The sequence below is a fragment of the Ctenopharyngodon idella genome, chromosome 14 (assembly GCF_019924925.1).
Source record: "Ctenopharyngodon idella isolate HZGC_01 chromosome 14, HZGC01, whole genome shotgun sequence".
Classification (NCBI taxonomy): Eukaryota; Metazoa; Chordata; class Actinopteri; order Cypriniformes; family Xenocyprididae; genus Ctenopharyngodon; species Ctenopharyngodon idella.
The window spans coordinates 26058164-26071922 of record NC_067233.1 but is presented as its reverse complement, the minus strand read 5'-3'; the positions used below and the strand labels follow the sequence as shown (position 1 = coordinate 26071922).

At 36.9% G+C, this 13759-nt stretch overlaps 1 protein-coding gene across 4 annotated transcripts in view; it reads right to left on the bottom strand.

Moving 5' to 3' along the window:
• The window catches only part of LOC127494528 (gamma-aminobutyric acid receptor subunit alpha-2), an 86868-nt gene that overhangs the window by 59505 nt on the left and 13604 nt on the right, over positions 1-13759 (bottom strand). For 3 of the 4 annotated variants that reach the window (XM_051860487.1, XM_051860485.1, XM_051860486.1), the window contains exon 4: positions 2405-2472. In XM_051860487.1, the coding sequence (XP_051716447.1) occupies positions 2405-2472 (68 nt within the window). Of the gene's footprint in view, positions 1-2404; positions 2473-6198; positions 6471-13759 lie in introns of those variants that run through there. The other variant, XM_051860488.1, reaches the window with a different exon arrangement.

Below are 13759 nucleotides of genomic sequence, written 5' to 3'. Positions count from 1 at the left end.
AATCTCAGTGGCTGGCTTCTATTCATTTTATTAATTTATTGTTATTATTGTTGTTGTTGTTGTTGTTATTAAATTGAATGGCTAAATTTAATCGCATGGTTAACACTTTATAACTAGACGAGTAAAGTTTGTAAACAAACTTTGAAGTTGGCTTGAGAAAGCTAAACCAGAAAGTTTGAAGTTTTAACAGCTTAAGTTTACACTTTGTAAATTACAATGGCAATGAATGAAGAACTCACTATTTGTATATAGTCTATTAATGTATTAACTACAGTTTATAAACTATTAATTCACTATAAACTAATATTTATTTAGTGTTACCATTGCATGCTGTCCCAACCATACAAAAGAATTTACTACATAGCAGAGCTAGTTTAAAGTTCTTTCTTTTCACTTTTGTCTAAATGGAAATTTGGACCACAACGTTCACTCATTTTAACCATTTACACAGGTGATTGAGATACACTACTTTTTTTTTTCTTCTTTTTTTTTAAATACACTATATTGCCAAAAGTTTTGGAACACCTGCCTTTACGTGCATATGAACTTTAATGACATCCTATTCTTAATCTGTAGGGTTTAATAAGGAGTTGGCCAAACCTCTGCAGCTATAACAGCTTCAACTCTTCTGGGAAGGCTTTCCACAAGGTTTAGGAGTGTGTTTAATGGGAATTTTTGACCATTCTTCTAGAAGCGCATTTGTGAGGTCAGGCAGTGATGTTGATGAGAAGGCCTGGCTCGCAGTCTCCACTCTAATTCATCCCAAAGGTGTTCTATCGGGTTGAAGTCAGGACTCTGTGCAGGCCAGTCAAGTTCCTCCACACCAAACTCGCTCATCCATGTCTTTATGGACCTTGCTTTGTGCACTGGTGCACAGTCATGTTGGAACAGGAAGGGGCCATCCCCAAACTGTTCCCACAAATTTGGGAGCATGAAATTGTCCAAAATGTCTTGGTATGCTGAAGCATTAAGAGTTCCTTTCACTGGCCAAGCCCAACCCCTGAAAAACAACCCCACACCATAATCCCCCCTCCACCAAACTTTACACTTGGTACAAAGCAGTCAGACAAGTACCGTTCTCCTGGCAACCACCAAACCCAGACTCGTCCATCGGATTGCCAGACAGAGAAGCGTGATTCGTCACTCCAGAGAACACGTCTCCACTGCTCTAGAGTCCAGTGGCGGCGTGCTTTACACCACTGCATCCGACGCTTTGCATTGCACTTGGTGATGTAAGGCTTGGATGCAGCTGCTCGGTCATGGAAACTCATTCTATGAAGCTTTTTACACACTGTTCTTGAGCTAATCTGAAGGCCACACAAAGTTTGGAGGTCTGTAGCTATTGATTCTGTAGAAAGTTGGCGACTTCTGCGCATTGTGCGCCTCAGCATGCGCTGACCCCGCTCTGTGATTTTACGTGGCCTACCACTTTGTGGCTGAGTTGCTGTTGTTCCCAACTGCTTCCACTTTGTTATGATACCACTAACAGTTGACCGTGGAATATTTAGTAGTGAGGAAATTTCATGAATATTATTGCACAGGTGGCAACCTATCACGGTACCACGCTTGAATTCACTGAGCTCCTGAGAGTGACCCATTCTTTCACAAATGTTTGTAGAAGCAGGCTGCATGCCTAGGTGCTTGATTTTATACACCTGTGGCCATGGAAGTGATTGGAACACCTGAATTCAATGATTTGGAGGGGAGTCCCAATACTTTTGGCAATAGAGTGTATATTAAATATTACTTTTATTCTGCAAGGATGCATTAAATTGCTCAGAAGTGACTGTAAAGAAATTTATAATGTTACAAAAGATTTGTATTTCAAATAAATGCTGTTCTTTTGAACTTTCTATTCATCAAAGAATCCTGACATAAATATAAGGCCGCACAACTGTTTTCAACATTGATAATAACCAGAAATGTTTCTTGAGCAGCAAATCAGCATGTTAGGTGCATATCACGTGACAATGAAGACTTGAGTAATGAAGCTGAAAATTCAGCTTTGCATCATAGGAATAAGTTGCATTTTAAAATATATTCAAATTGAAAACAGATATTTGTAATAATATTACTTTTTTACTACATTTTTTATTAAATAAATGCAGCTTAGGTGAGCAGAAGAGACTTAAGACTTAGTCAAATGCATTAAAAAAAAAAAAAAAAAAATCTTTTGGACCTTAAACTTTTGAACAGCAGAGTAGTTGCACTCCAATTTTTTATTGTACTGTAAATGATTTCAGATTCACAAGCCCCTATACAGGTAAACAATCTGTGGATGGCCAGACTGCCTAGGTAGGTGGTTCTTGGCTTGAAAATCGTGCGAAGTGCTGGTCCAAGAGGCTGACAGTGATGCTATCATCCACCTGTGACAAATAATATGCAAAAAATGAATTCCACTCACCATATCGGTGTCTGAAACGGGGCCAAAACTGGTGACATAGATGTCGGTCTTCACTGTGGTAACTCGATCTGGGGAAACATCAAAAATGACCAGTGTTATTTTCCCAGAGTGCAACGGCGACAGCCCTGTCTCATCTACCTTGTAAGGGGCATCTTTACAAAACCTCAGAAATGGATTGTGAATCTCACATTTTCTTTACAGTTTCACTGCAGAAAGAGCATCTTTCTCTCTCTAGCCCTTTTGAGATGAAAGTGTCCATTAGGCAGGGGGTAAATGTGCTTGCATTTATTTGGCCCAGTGTTAGGTTGGCTAGTAATCAAATCTTTCTGTTCCTGCTTCAATATATTCATATGTTGTCCTCCTTTATCTGAGCCTTCTTTTTTCTTTTCTTTTCATTCAAAAGAGCTAGTGATATTTCCTCTGCTCGCTGCACTAAACAACACAGGGACACAGTAAGTGCATTCAGTCAGAGAGTGAAGTATTATACACAGAACTACAACACAGACTATTAAAAACATAACACAGCCTTAGAAATACATGAATGCACACATAACCTTGCATTTTTTCACTGACTCAAATAACTGTTGTTTTACTTAGCAGAGCCCCAAAAATTGATTTTGAAATACAAATAATGATACAGAGATACAAATTTTGCTTTGATCTACAAAAAAAAAGGTTTCGAAGGCAAACAAATGCAGAACAGCACTTTGTCCTATATGTAGATAAATATCAGAATGAATGATATATTGCAGATTCTCATAAATGAGCTCATGAGATCAAAGCGAGAGCCCAGGGTTCTTCGGCGGTTCTTTAGTGCTTAAAAGTGGCGAGTGTTCTGGGCTTCGAGATGTGTTGTATATATAGCTGTCTAATGTAGGGGTGGTTTATTCAGCTCTGAGCTGGAGGAGAGATGCTCGGAGACTTTTTCTATGGTTTTTTGTTCACTCTCCTGTTTCACAAATACAATACAAGCTAAAAAAATTGCAGACTAATCACCCGACGACAACAGCAATCAAACAAACAAGCAGAAATTACTGCTCATCTTAAAAACAATGTCACTCTCTCTCTGTCTGTCTCTCTCACGTCTCTAAATTTGCCCTAATTATACAATGTTGCATGCTCGTCTGGGCACCATCCCAACGAGGATAAAAAAAAAGGGAAAAAAATGCATTGATATTCATCTCTGACTAGATTTTGCATGCCGTTTTTGCACAGAATCGATAGACTGCTGAGAAAGTATGAAAAGACATAGAAAAACATTGAATTTTTATGCAAAACTAAGTTTTCTGAGTTGTGTTTGCATGTATAAAACTTGTCCATCACAATGCTACAGTGTTGCTATGCAGTTGCTAAGGTGTCGGGAGTGTTTTTTTAGTGCGCTGCTATGCAGAGTAATCAAAATAATATTGGAACGCATTATGGTTTAGCCATTGAGAATATCAAACCACAAAGGCTGCGATTTCATTAAATAAATGCGCTGCCTGTTTCAGAGTGAAGTGCAAAATTGTGTTCATTTACATGCAAGCAGCTCACAATCCAGTGTTTTCAGTGTTTCACCATTCACCTTTTCACCATATTTGTAATAAGTGTTTATAAACTTAAAAGGGCTCGCTGCGCTTCGCCGCCAAAATAAAAGCTTGATGGTTTAAAGTTTGAACATGAAAAATTTAAGAAATAAATATTAAAGTCCCCCCGAAATCAAAATTTAAGTTTTTTAGCCTTCAGTATGAATATGTTAGCCTTAAGGTTATTAATAAGCTGGTGTGTTCCAAAACAATGACAAAATTCACATTTAGGAGATATAAGCATTCAAAACTTAAAGTGAGACACTTCCACTAAAATGGATTACGGATTTTCATGACATCACCGCGAACGAGCTTCTCATCAAATCTTCTGTCCAATCAAATGCTCTCTAGAATCTGAAGTCCCGCCCCCTCCTACACTATAAACAGACGCTGAAACTGCAGCTGAAATCTGTAATTTGTTCACACATTTACTAGTCTCTACATAGTGAATGGCACATAGTGCACTATATAGGGGATAGGGAACTATTCAGACAGTGTAAATATGCTTTCCATTGACGCGAATGAAGTCCGTTTTCGTGTCAGTGTCACGTGAACCGCCACAGCGCGAGCACAGTCTGCTCTGGTCCAGAGACACAAGAGCACAGAGAGGATCATATCCGCGGACCGCGAATCAGCTTAGACCACAAAAAGTCTCAGACCCATTTGAATTCTGCACAGAATGCTGTATTTTAAAGAGATATAGAGGAGATTAGGATGAGAAACAGTTAGAAATTAGAAGGAAACTGAGGTTTTACCAAGTTTAACGGCTCTGGCCGAGCTGTGGTATAAAAAAGGGGCGGAGCTGTTCGTTATGTCTCGCCCTGTCTTCCTGTTTCAGTTAAAATTACGTCAACACATTGAATAACGCTGCACGTTTCAAGGCATTTAAGTGGGCCTTTGATATTATAATTTATCATGATTGTTTGAAACGGTAAAACACAAACTGTGTTGAAACAGTATTATTACAACAGTAATATTTTGTATTTTAATATGTTATTATTATTATTATTATTATTAAATAAGTAATTATAACAAAATTTTGCGTACTGACTCAAGTCAAAAGCGTTCACCCTCAAATCCTTATGATATTCTAGTCTTAGTCCCTCCTTCAGTGTATAAGTCTATGAGATTTTCTTCATTCATTCACTAGGTGAAAATTGTAAGTCTTTTTTTTTTCTTTTTTTTTTTTTTTTTTTTTTAGAAAACTAAATAAGCAGTTTTAATATAATACAACTATAAGAAATAGTAATAATATAGTCCAGAAACACCACTAACAATTAAGACTATCTTTAAAACAATGTTTGTCTCGCTCTCTAAAATTGCCCTAATTACTCAATGCCACACATCCTTGGCGCCTTCCCAACAAGGATAAAAAGGGAAAAAAATAGAGAAATCTCTGAGTTGAAAGACTGCTGGGAAGGCATACAAAAAGCTTTTATAAACCGCAGCTTCTATTGCGCGTGGCTATCAGGTGCCATTATTCTGTGAGGTTAGACGGTTGTGTTGTTAGCGGTCTGTGTGTCTGAGTGAATGTAAAGTGGCTCAGCCGGGTCTCAGAGGGACGGGGGAAGGGTTGAGAGTCCGTCTGAAATGAGACTGGGGGAGGTTTATAAAGAAGTGCTCTTATATACATGAGATTATTCACATATGCAGCAGAGCGATCCGTAACGCGGGCAACGTTTGAGGGTATGCCCTCTTTGTTTGACTTCACCTCTCTCTCTCCTTCCTTAAGCTTTTCATTCATCCTGTGAGACCAAAACCTAGTGAACTGCCTTGGTGTTTACTCTCTAGGCCTACATAGGCAGCTGCCTTTTAAGGATACATTCTAACTGAAAGGGAACCTATCGGAATGATTTGGAACGCTCTACATAGGTGGCACCTCCACACGTCAAATATGAAGTGCACTGGAAACTCGACTCAGTTTGCTGTTAGCATGTTGCTAAGCTAACAATGTGATACTATAAGAAATTAGATATATGATGAATGAATGGAGTGCATTCTGAGATTGCATTCTCTGCAAAGATTTATGTGATGCTAGAAACCATTACAATTTGATAGACATTGGTAACACTTTATTTTAGGATCTTTTAACTAGTTGCTTATTAGCATGCATATTACTAGAATATTGGCTGTTTATTAGTACGTAAGCACATATTCTCCATGACCTTATTCTATATTTTTAAAGGGTTAGTTCACCCCAAAATGAAAATTCTGTCATTAATTACTCACCCGTAAGACTTTCATTCATCTTCTGGACATAAATGAAGATCTTTTTGAATGCTGTCAGATTTCCTTCCATTGACTGCCTTTGTAACTACCACTTTGACGTTTCAAAAACTCCATAAAGAGATCGGAAAACGAGTCCATATGAATCGAGCGGTTTAGTCCAAATTTTCTGAAGAGAATCGATTGCTTGTTATGACGAACAGATTTAATTTAGGCTTTTACTCACATGTAAACATTGATCAGCGGACATAAGCAGAAGCTCAACCAAACCTGCTACATGTGCAAGAACAAACCTCTTCCGGAAGCTCAAACGTGCTGCATAACCAATAAGGTTAATTCTTGTGTGTCATTATTATTATTAATTTTTTTAAACTTAAATTAATAAAGAAATATATTACTATCGCAATACAGTTTTTCTCAATAGGTGTAAGAGTGAGAGGTTTTGGAGAGGATAGAGGAAGGGTAATGTTGAGAGGGAGAGGTAGAAAGATATGAGGGGAAAGGAATAGATGGTTTAGGTACAGGAGATGGAGCAAGAAGAGTTGAGGATGTAGGAGAAGCAAGAGGAGCTGAGGATGTACTGTAGGACGAGGAGAAGAGTGAGGAGTAGAGTGAGACGAGATGGGCAGAGTGGAAGGCAATTGTATTAGTGAAAAGAGCAAAAGAAGAAAATATAAGAAGACATGCAACATGCCACAGTCAATGTCCCTGGAAAACAAGTGCTGGTAGTGTGGCACACAACGCTGTCTTGTGGCCGCACAACACAGAAAGGCTGCTAAATTTTTTAAACTCCCTCAATGAAATCCACTTTCCGCAGGGTGATCAGGAGCAAATTGACCCTTCACAAAGGCCTGCCCCCCTTAGTTACTGTCGCTTTGTCCGACAAGCCATGGCGCTGTCATGCCACACGCAGTGTAAAATACATCGCGGAGCAAAGAGGACACTGACAACACGTCGACAGACAAGACAGAGCAGGTTACTTATGATATTAAACAAAGTCCCAGCTTTCAAATTGTGTATTTTTTTTTTAAGAAATTCGAACAATAAAAAACGTTTTGTGGCTCTTTAATGTGTCGTGACAGATAGCTGTAGTGCCTCAGCTCAAGCGGCTCGTGAACCGATCATCTCTTCCTACTAGTTAAATTATAGCATCAAATAAACATGAATGAACATGAGAAGGAATGTTGTTTAAAACGCGGAAATACGTAAATACACACCATTTTTCAAGTTCAAGTCCACCAAGGTTAATCTTCTAACTCCTGACTGCTTTGTCAGACAAAATGGCGGATTTGGCGTTATGATTGGTTAGATGGCTTGTCAATCAAACTCCTGGCGAAGGGTCAATTGAGCAAAATTGTGTAGTTGTGTGGAACAATGTCCACTTTCACCATTCAGCACTGGTGCAAGAGTGGTTTAAGCATCACCCACAATTCAGGATGGTGTGCCTTCCAGCATATTAGATGGAAAGTATATGACCACAACCCTTACAACCAATAAGTCTTCTCCAAGTGATGGAAGAGGCCTGGAGAAGTTAAGGCACAAGAATCGATCCAGCATTCACAGCTTTTTTTCCCCATGACTCGTGAAAATATATGCTGTGATGCTGATGAAAATCTTTGGCCAGATGTAAATGAGAGGAAAGATCTATAAAGTTCATTGATTCCATGATTGTAGTACATTTATTTATGTATTTACTTATTTTATTTTGGGGGGTTTATACAACTAAACTTGTCAGTAACACTTTACAATAAGGTTCATTAGTTAAACATTAGTTAATGTATTAACTAAAATGAACTAGCCATGAGCAATATTGTTACTGTATTTACTAATCTTCGTTAACGTTAGTTAATGAAAATACAGTTGTTCATTGTTTAGTTAATGCACTGTGAACTAACATGAACAATGTTAACAAGATTTTAATAATGTATTAGTAAATGTTGAAATTAACATTAACAAAGATTAATAAATGCTGTATAAGTGCAGTTCATTATTAGTTCATGATAACTAATGTAGTTAACTAATGTTAAATGGGTTGGTTCACCCAAAAATGAAATTTCTGTCATTAATCCATGGTTCAGAGCGTGTATCAACTGCCAAAGTCACGTGATTTCAGTAAACGAGGCTTCGTTACATCATAAACTTTTCGAAATTTCAATAGTTCACGTGACTTTGACAGTTTGATATGCGCTCCGAACCACTGATTTGAAACAAAAGATTCGTAAAGCTTCAAAGCTTCATGAAGCAGTGTTTTGAAATCGTCCATCACTAGATATTGTTGAATAAAGTCGTTATTTTGTTTTTTTGCCGGACAAAAAGTATTCTCGGCGCTTCGTAACATTAAGGTTGAACCACTGTAGTCACATGAACTGTTTTAAATATGTCTTTACTACCTTTCTGGGCGTTTGAAAGTGTAAATTAACTTGCTGTCAATGCAGGCCTTACTGAGCCATCGGATTTTATCAAAAATATCTTAATTTGTGTTCCGAAGATGAACAAAGGTCTTAAAGGTGTGGAACGAAATGAGGGTGAGTAATAAATGACAGAATTTTTATTTTGGGGTGAATTATCTTTTTAACTAATGAACCTTATTTTAAAGTGTTACCAACTTGTCATTAAAGAACTTTAAAAAACACAATTAAAGAACATGTATTTTCCATTCATGTATTTGTGTATCTACAGCTGAATTTGCTATCAAATCAACAAATAACATGCTTGTAGTTTTGATGTTAGTATCTATTCTTAATAAATGCATTACTTGAATAAACTGCAGTGCTTCATTATGTAGTGAATACTAAACTGTTTTGCCAACATAAGAGTGTGTTTAGTTTGCTGTGTTAATTGTTTAGAGAGTACCGACATTCATTTGGAGAAATGTATCAAATCGACTGAGAAAAACTGTAATACTATTGTAAAATAAAAAATAAGTATTTAATAATAATAATTTTACAAAACAATAGTAAAATTACAATACTAATATGCATGCTGTCCTTATTTTTTCTTTCTTTCAAAATATTAGACCATGGAGCTTTTATTTTGCCGCAAAACCGCAGAGACCTTGAAGCTTTTCTTTTGTTGACAACAGACTTATAACAGATTCTCATTACAAATTTGGGAAGGTGGTTGATGCTTGCATGTAAATGAACACAGTGCAGCGCTTCACTCGTTAAAGGTCATCTAGCGAGCATCACCATTTCATACACTTGGTGAGTGATAATTTTGGACCTGGCTAAGATGGCTAAGATGTCCTGCACACAGCCGCTAGATTACACCACATCCCTGAATATTTCATTTTAGATTTCACTGTTTTACTTTTTTATGATGAACATTTTTTTGTACTGCATTGGGTAATCATATAAAATCTTGTTACTGAAGTAAAACCACCATCTTACAAGGCAGCATAATTATGAACAGTGCTTCTATGATGACTTTAAATCCTGCCTAGTCAGGCAGCTCACTAGGTTTTAGCACAGAGCTTAAATTTCTTTTGTTTACCGAACAGATCACGATGAATGATTCAGTCTGATTCATTTTGTGATGCTCTCTGTATTTGTTTTGCAGCAGAAAAGCAAAAAAGACTACCAGCTGCTTTTCAATCTTTATAAACCTAGAATCAGAAATGGCAAACACTCTAACAACATGTGTGAAAACACTCGCAATGGCAATAACAACACCATGAATTCACCTTGAACTAAATCAATAGCCTCTTGAGGGCAAAATGATTATCCGAGTCTGGTTTATGCTTCTTCTTAATGTTCCATTTATTAGGTCATTATATCCTCATTCCAGCAGAGGTAAACTCCTCTACACACCGAAAGAGATGCTCTTTGATTCGCTCACAAAAGTTAATCAGCCATAAACATGAATGGGATAACAACACATTCAGATTTACTGACACGTTCAACCAACCTGAGATTGACTAGCTGATGTATTGGATGGAGGAACAGGGGGTTTGTGGGAGCTTGGCCTGAGGAATGATGAGTAGCCTACATCGACCGCTCTGACTGTTTTCCCCTGAGTCTTGGTGCTGTGAATGGATGGGCGTATATATATTTACATAAACAAACCCATGATTCATTGGATTAACCATAGTACACACCAATATATATACATATATATGAAGAGTTTGGCTCCAAAACACGATAAACAGCATTTTCAAAAAAATTGAGTTTCTGCCAAAATCAGTATTGTATCTGGTCGGTATTGAAAAGTCATTAATTAATTTTGCGCAAAATGCGATATCTGTCGTGTTATTCTGTGATGTTTTCTCCCTTTCTTTCCAAAACGTGACAAATGCCAGTCTCCTTTCTCTGCAGAATGCGATATATCCGCTCAACCAATCACAGCGCACCATTCCACACACTGTAAACAGTAATGGCGGCGCTCTGAATACACCCGGTATCCTAGTTTTCCTTATCTGCTTTGTACTTTGTGATCAACAAAAACAGAAAAATGAATAATTTTGACAGCATTAATGAACCTGTGGTGGTTTTTGCGGTGGGGAAGAAACGCAAGTCATCGAAATGTAATCATTTACGTGAGGAGATTAAGAAGATGAGGCACTCGAGTCGGGAGGAGGAAAAATGCCGGCTGTTTCTTGTTCCACGACAGCATCAAACTTCTGTCACGGTCCCAAAAATTGAATAATGGACAGTTTTTAAAAGCCGTTTTTAATAACAATGTACTCTGTAAATGTGTTTATTTTAACCATGCAGTGGCGCCAGATACTCGGTAATGACAAATAGAGACATAATTCATTTATAACATTAACAAGATGACTCATTTTGGGAGCAACGGCTGAATGTATTTTTAGTAAAATGCCTGTATATAAGATTAGTATTGGCAAAGTACAGAGGCTGTCATATATGTGAATCAACTTACTTACTATTTTCAATATGAAAAATAACTTTTATATTGATGGATTTGGTGGAGAGTGGGGTAAGATGAGCCAGTGGGTAAGTTGACCCAGCCCCTGTATCTTGGCAACCATACCATTTTATTGTCATGTGACCATATATTTTAGAACCACCCATCATTTCTGCCGGACTGTGAAAAGGAGAAGCACATGGGAGGAGTGGAAAAACTGTTTTTGGCTTGTCAAAGTAAAATTTTAACATAACAGATGTAATGGCTGTTTCATCAAAGCAAATTTGTCCAGGTCTAAAACTATTTATGATGCATATTGGTGATTTAGCAATGTATAAAACCACGCAAGTCATTTAGCTAAATATTATTCTGAACTGGTAAGCTAGCTAGCTTTTCCTAAAATGGCAGCTATGGGGCAAAGTGAGCCAAATGCTGTGGGGTAAGTTGAGCCAGCGTTTTAACTTACCCCACCATAAGGCACTGAATTTAAGTTAACTCTGAAGTATAAACTGGTGTCATTTCAATTTAATATTATTACGCAACTGGTTTAGTTTATCTTTATTTTCGAGGTTTTTTTTGATAGGAACAGTGTACAAGAAATTCTTCTCTGATACGAATCAGAGGATGTTTAATCATCTTTCCATCTGTAGTCTCTAATGGCCTAACATGGTCGACATTGCAGAACAACTACCATGTCAAGAACCTTTTGACTAAAATGTTTATTAGTTTCAGTGACATTTATTCATTCTTATTTAGTTTTTATTTAATTTTACTCAACAAACACTCTGTTTAGTCTGTTTATGGGAAGGTTACATCTTTGGTGTTCAACATATTGTTTCAGAAATGCAAACAATTAAAGATACTGAAATTTCAATTTCATTTGGTTGGTTTTATGTTGTTTAATTTAGCTTAAAAAAAAAGAAATATTTGTAAAATATTTTTAGAAAGAATATTTGTAAAAGGAAATTTGATTATTAAATTAGTTTTTAAAATAGGTACGTTATCTTTAAAATTTCACATGGGTTTGATTCAGATTCAGTTAGATGGTCAGTTTACACCCACCTACTGACTCGGATCAACTCACCCCTAACCTGGGGTAAATTGAGCCAGAGGAACACTTTTTTTTAAGAAGCCATATTTTTTGAACCCTTTGTCATAGATGTATTCTAATAATTTAAAATGATAGGAAACATCCTGAAATTACTTTAAATACTTTCATTGTACTTCTACTTTTACTCAAATTAATCAAAATGGAGTTTTAGCGTTTTGGAACCAAACTCTTCATATATATATAATATATATATATATATATATATATATATATATAGAATATAGAATATAGAATAGAACAGAAATCAGGTGATTTAAAAGATGACTATGTAAGCTTGTTTCTGCCACTAAGTAAAAAATAAAAGGTAATTGCGACTTTTTATCTCACAATTCTGGCTTTTTTTAAACTCACAAGATATAAACTCACAATTGCGAGAAATAAAGTCGGAATTGCAAGTCATAAACTCACAATTGCATGTTATGAACTCACAAAATATGCACTTTTTTGGACTTCACAATCAGGAGCTCCATTCACTCCCATTATAAAGAATGGAAAAGCGAGGATATTTTTTAATATAACTCCAATTGTGTTTGTCTGAAAGAAGATAGTCATATACACCAAGGATGACTTGAGGAAAAGTAAATCATGGGATAATTTTCATTTTTGGATGAACTAACCCTTTAAGTATTTAAGTTAAATTAGGGGGATTTTCTTTTTACAGTGCACTATAACCTGACAGTTACTCCAAGAGCACTACAGAGGAGAGATGCTATCAAAATTTCCTGAGAAACCCTAAGGTTTGCAAAACATGTGACTAGCTACAGTAATTACTGCAAGTCATTGATTCGATTATTGATTTTTTGATGAAATGTTGACAGGATGCTGGTGGAAACATACAAACGGATCTTTGACCGTGAAACAATGACCTCTAGCATTGAGCATCATCTCACTAATGACGCAAGACGGTTCACTCGGTTCACATAAACAAACAAGCCAGACCCAGCACTTGATCCCAGGATTAATGAGCCGGTCTGGCTGGACCTGGGGTCAAAGTTCAAATTAAAACTGAGCAGAGAGAGCAGAGCTGAGAGAGAATTGAGATTCAACACGTGTCGAGTATAAACAGCTCATTCAGCTGTGCCGTTAAAAACGGTTCAAAGGATGTGAAGAGATGAAAAGATTCAGCCCTCCTCTCTCCTGAAAATATGCTCCTTGTCTTTGAACGGCTGGAATATTATTACTTATTCATTCTGCTTTGTCTTTTCAAGCTCTCGTATCATCACTAAAGTGTCAACGGTAGGTACGTTTTATACCAGCTGGATCTTTAATATGCTAAGACCAGCGTGAACTTCCTTTAAACACAAAACCGTGAAGACCGTACCTGCCTAGAAGAATGCTTTATTGCTTTATTGCTCTTTCCTATGAGATTTAACCCTTAAATGCGTGAATGTTTCACCAATCATTATTACATATTCGGGTCTTTATCGACCCCGATTTATATCTAACACAGATGGATCTCTACCTCTGCTGATATTAGAGTAACAACTACATAAGAATAAAATAAAGCATATTTTGTTACCTTTTTGAGCTTGGAAGGGTCAGTTTGAGCAGATGTTTTATACCATCATCACTGTCCTCATCAGAGCTCAT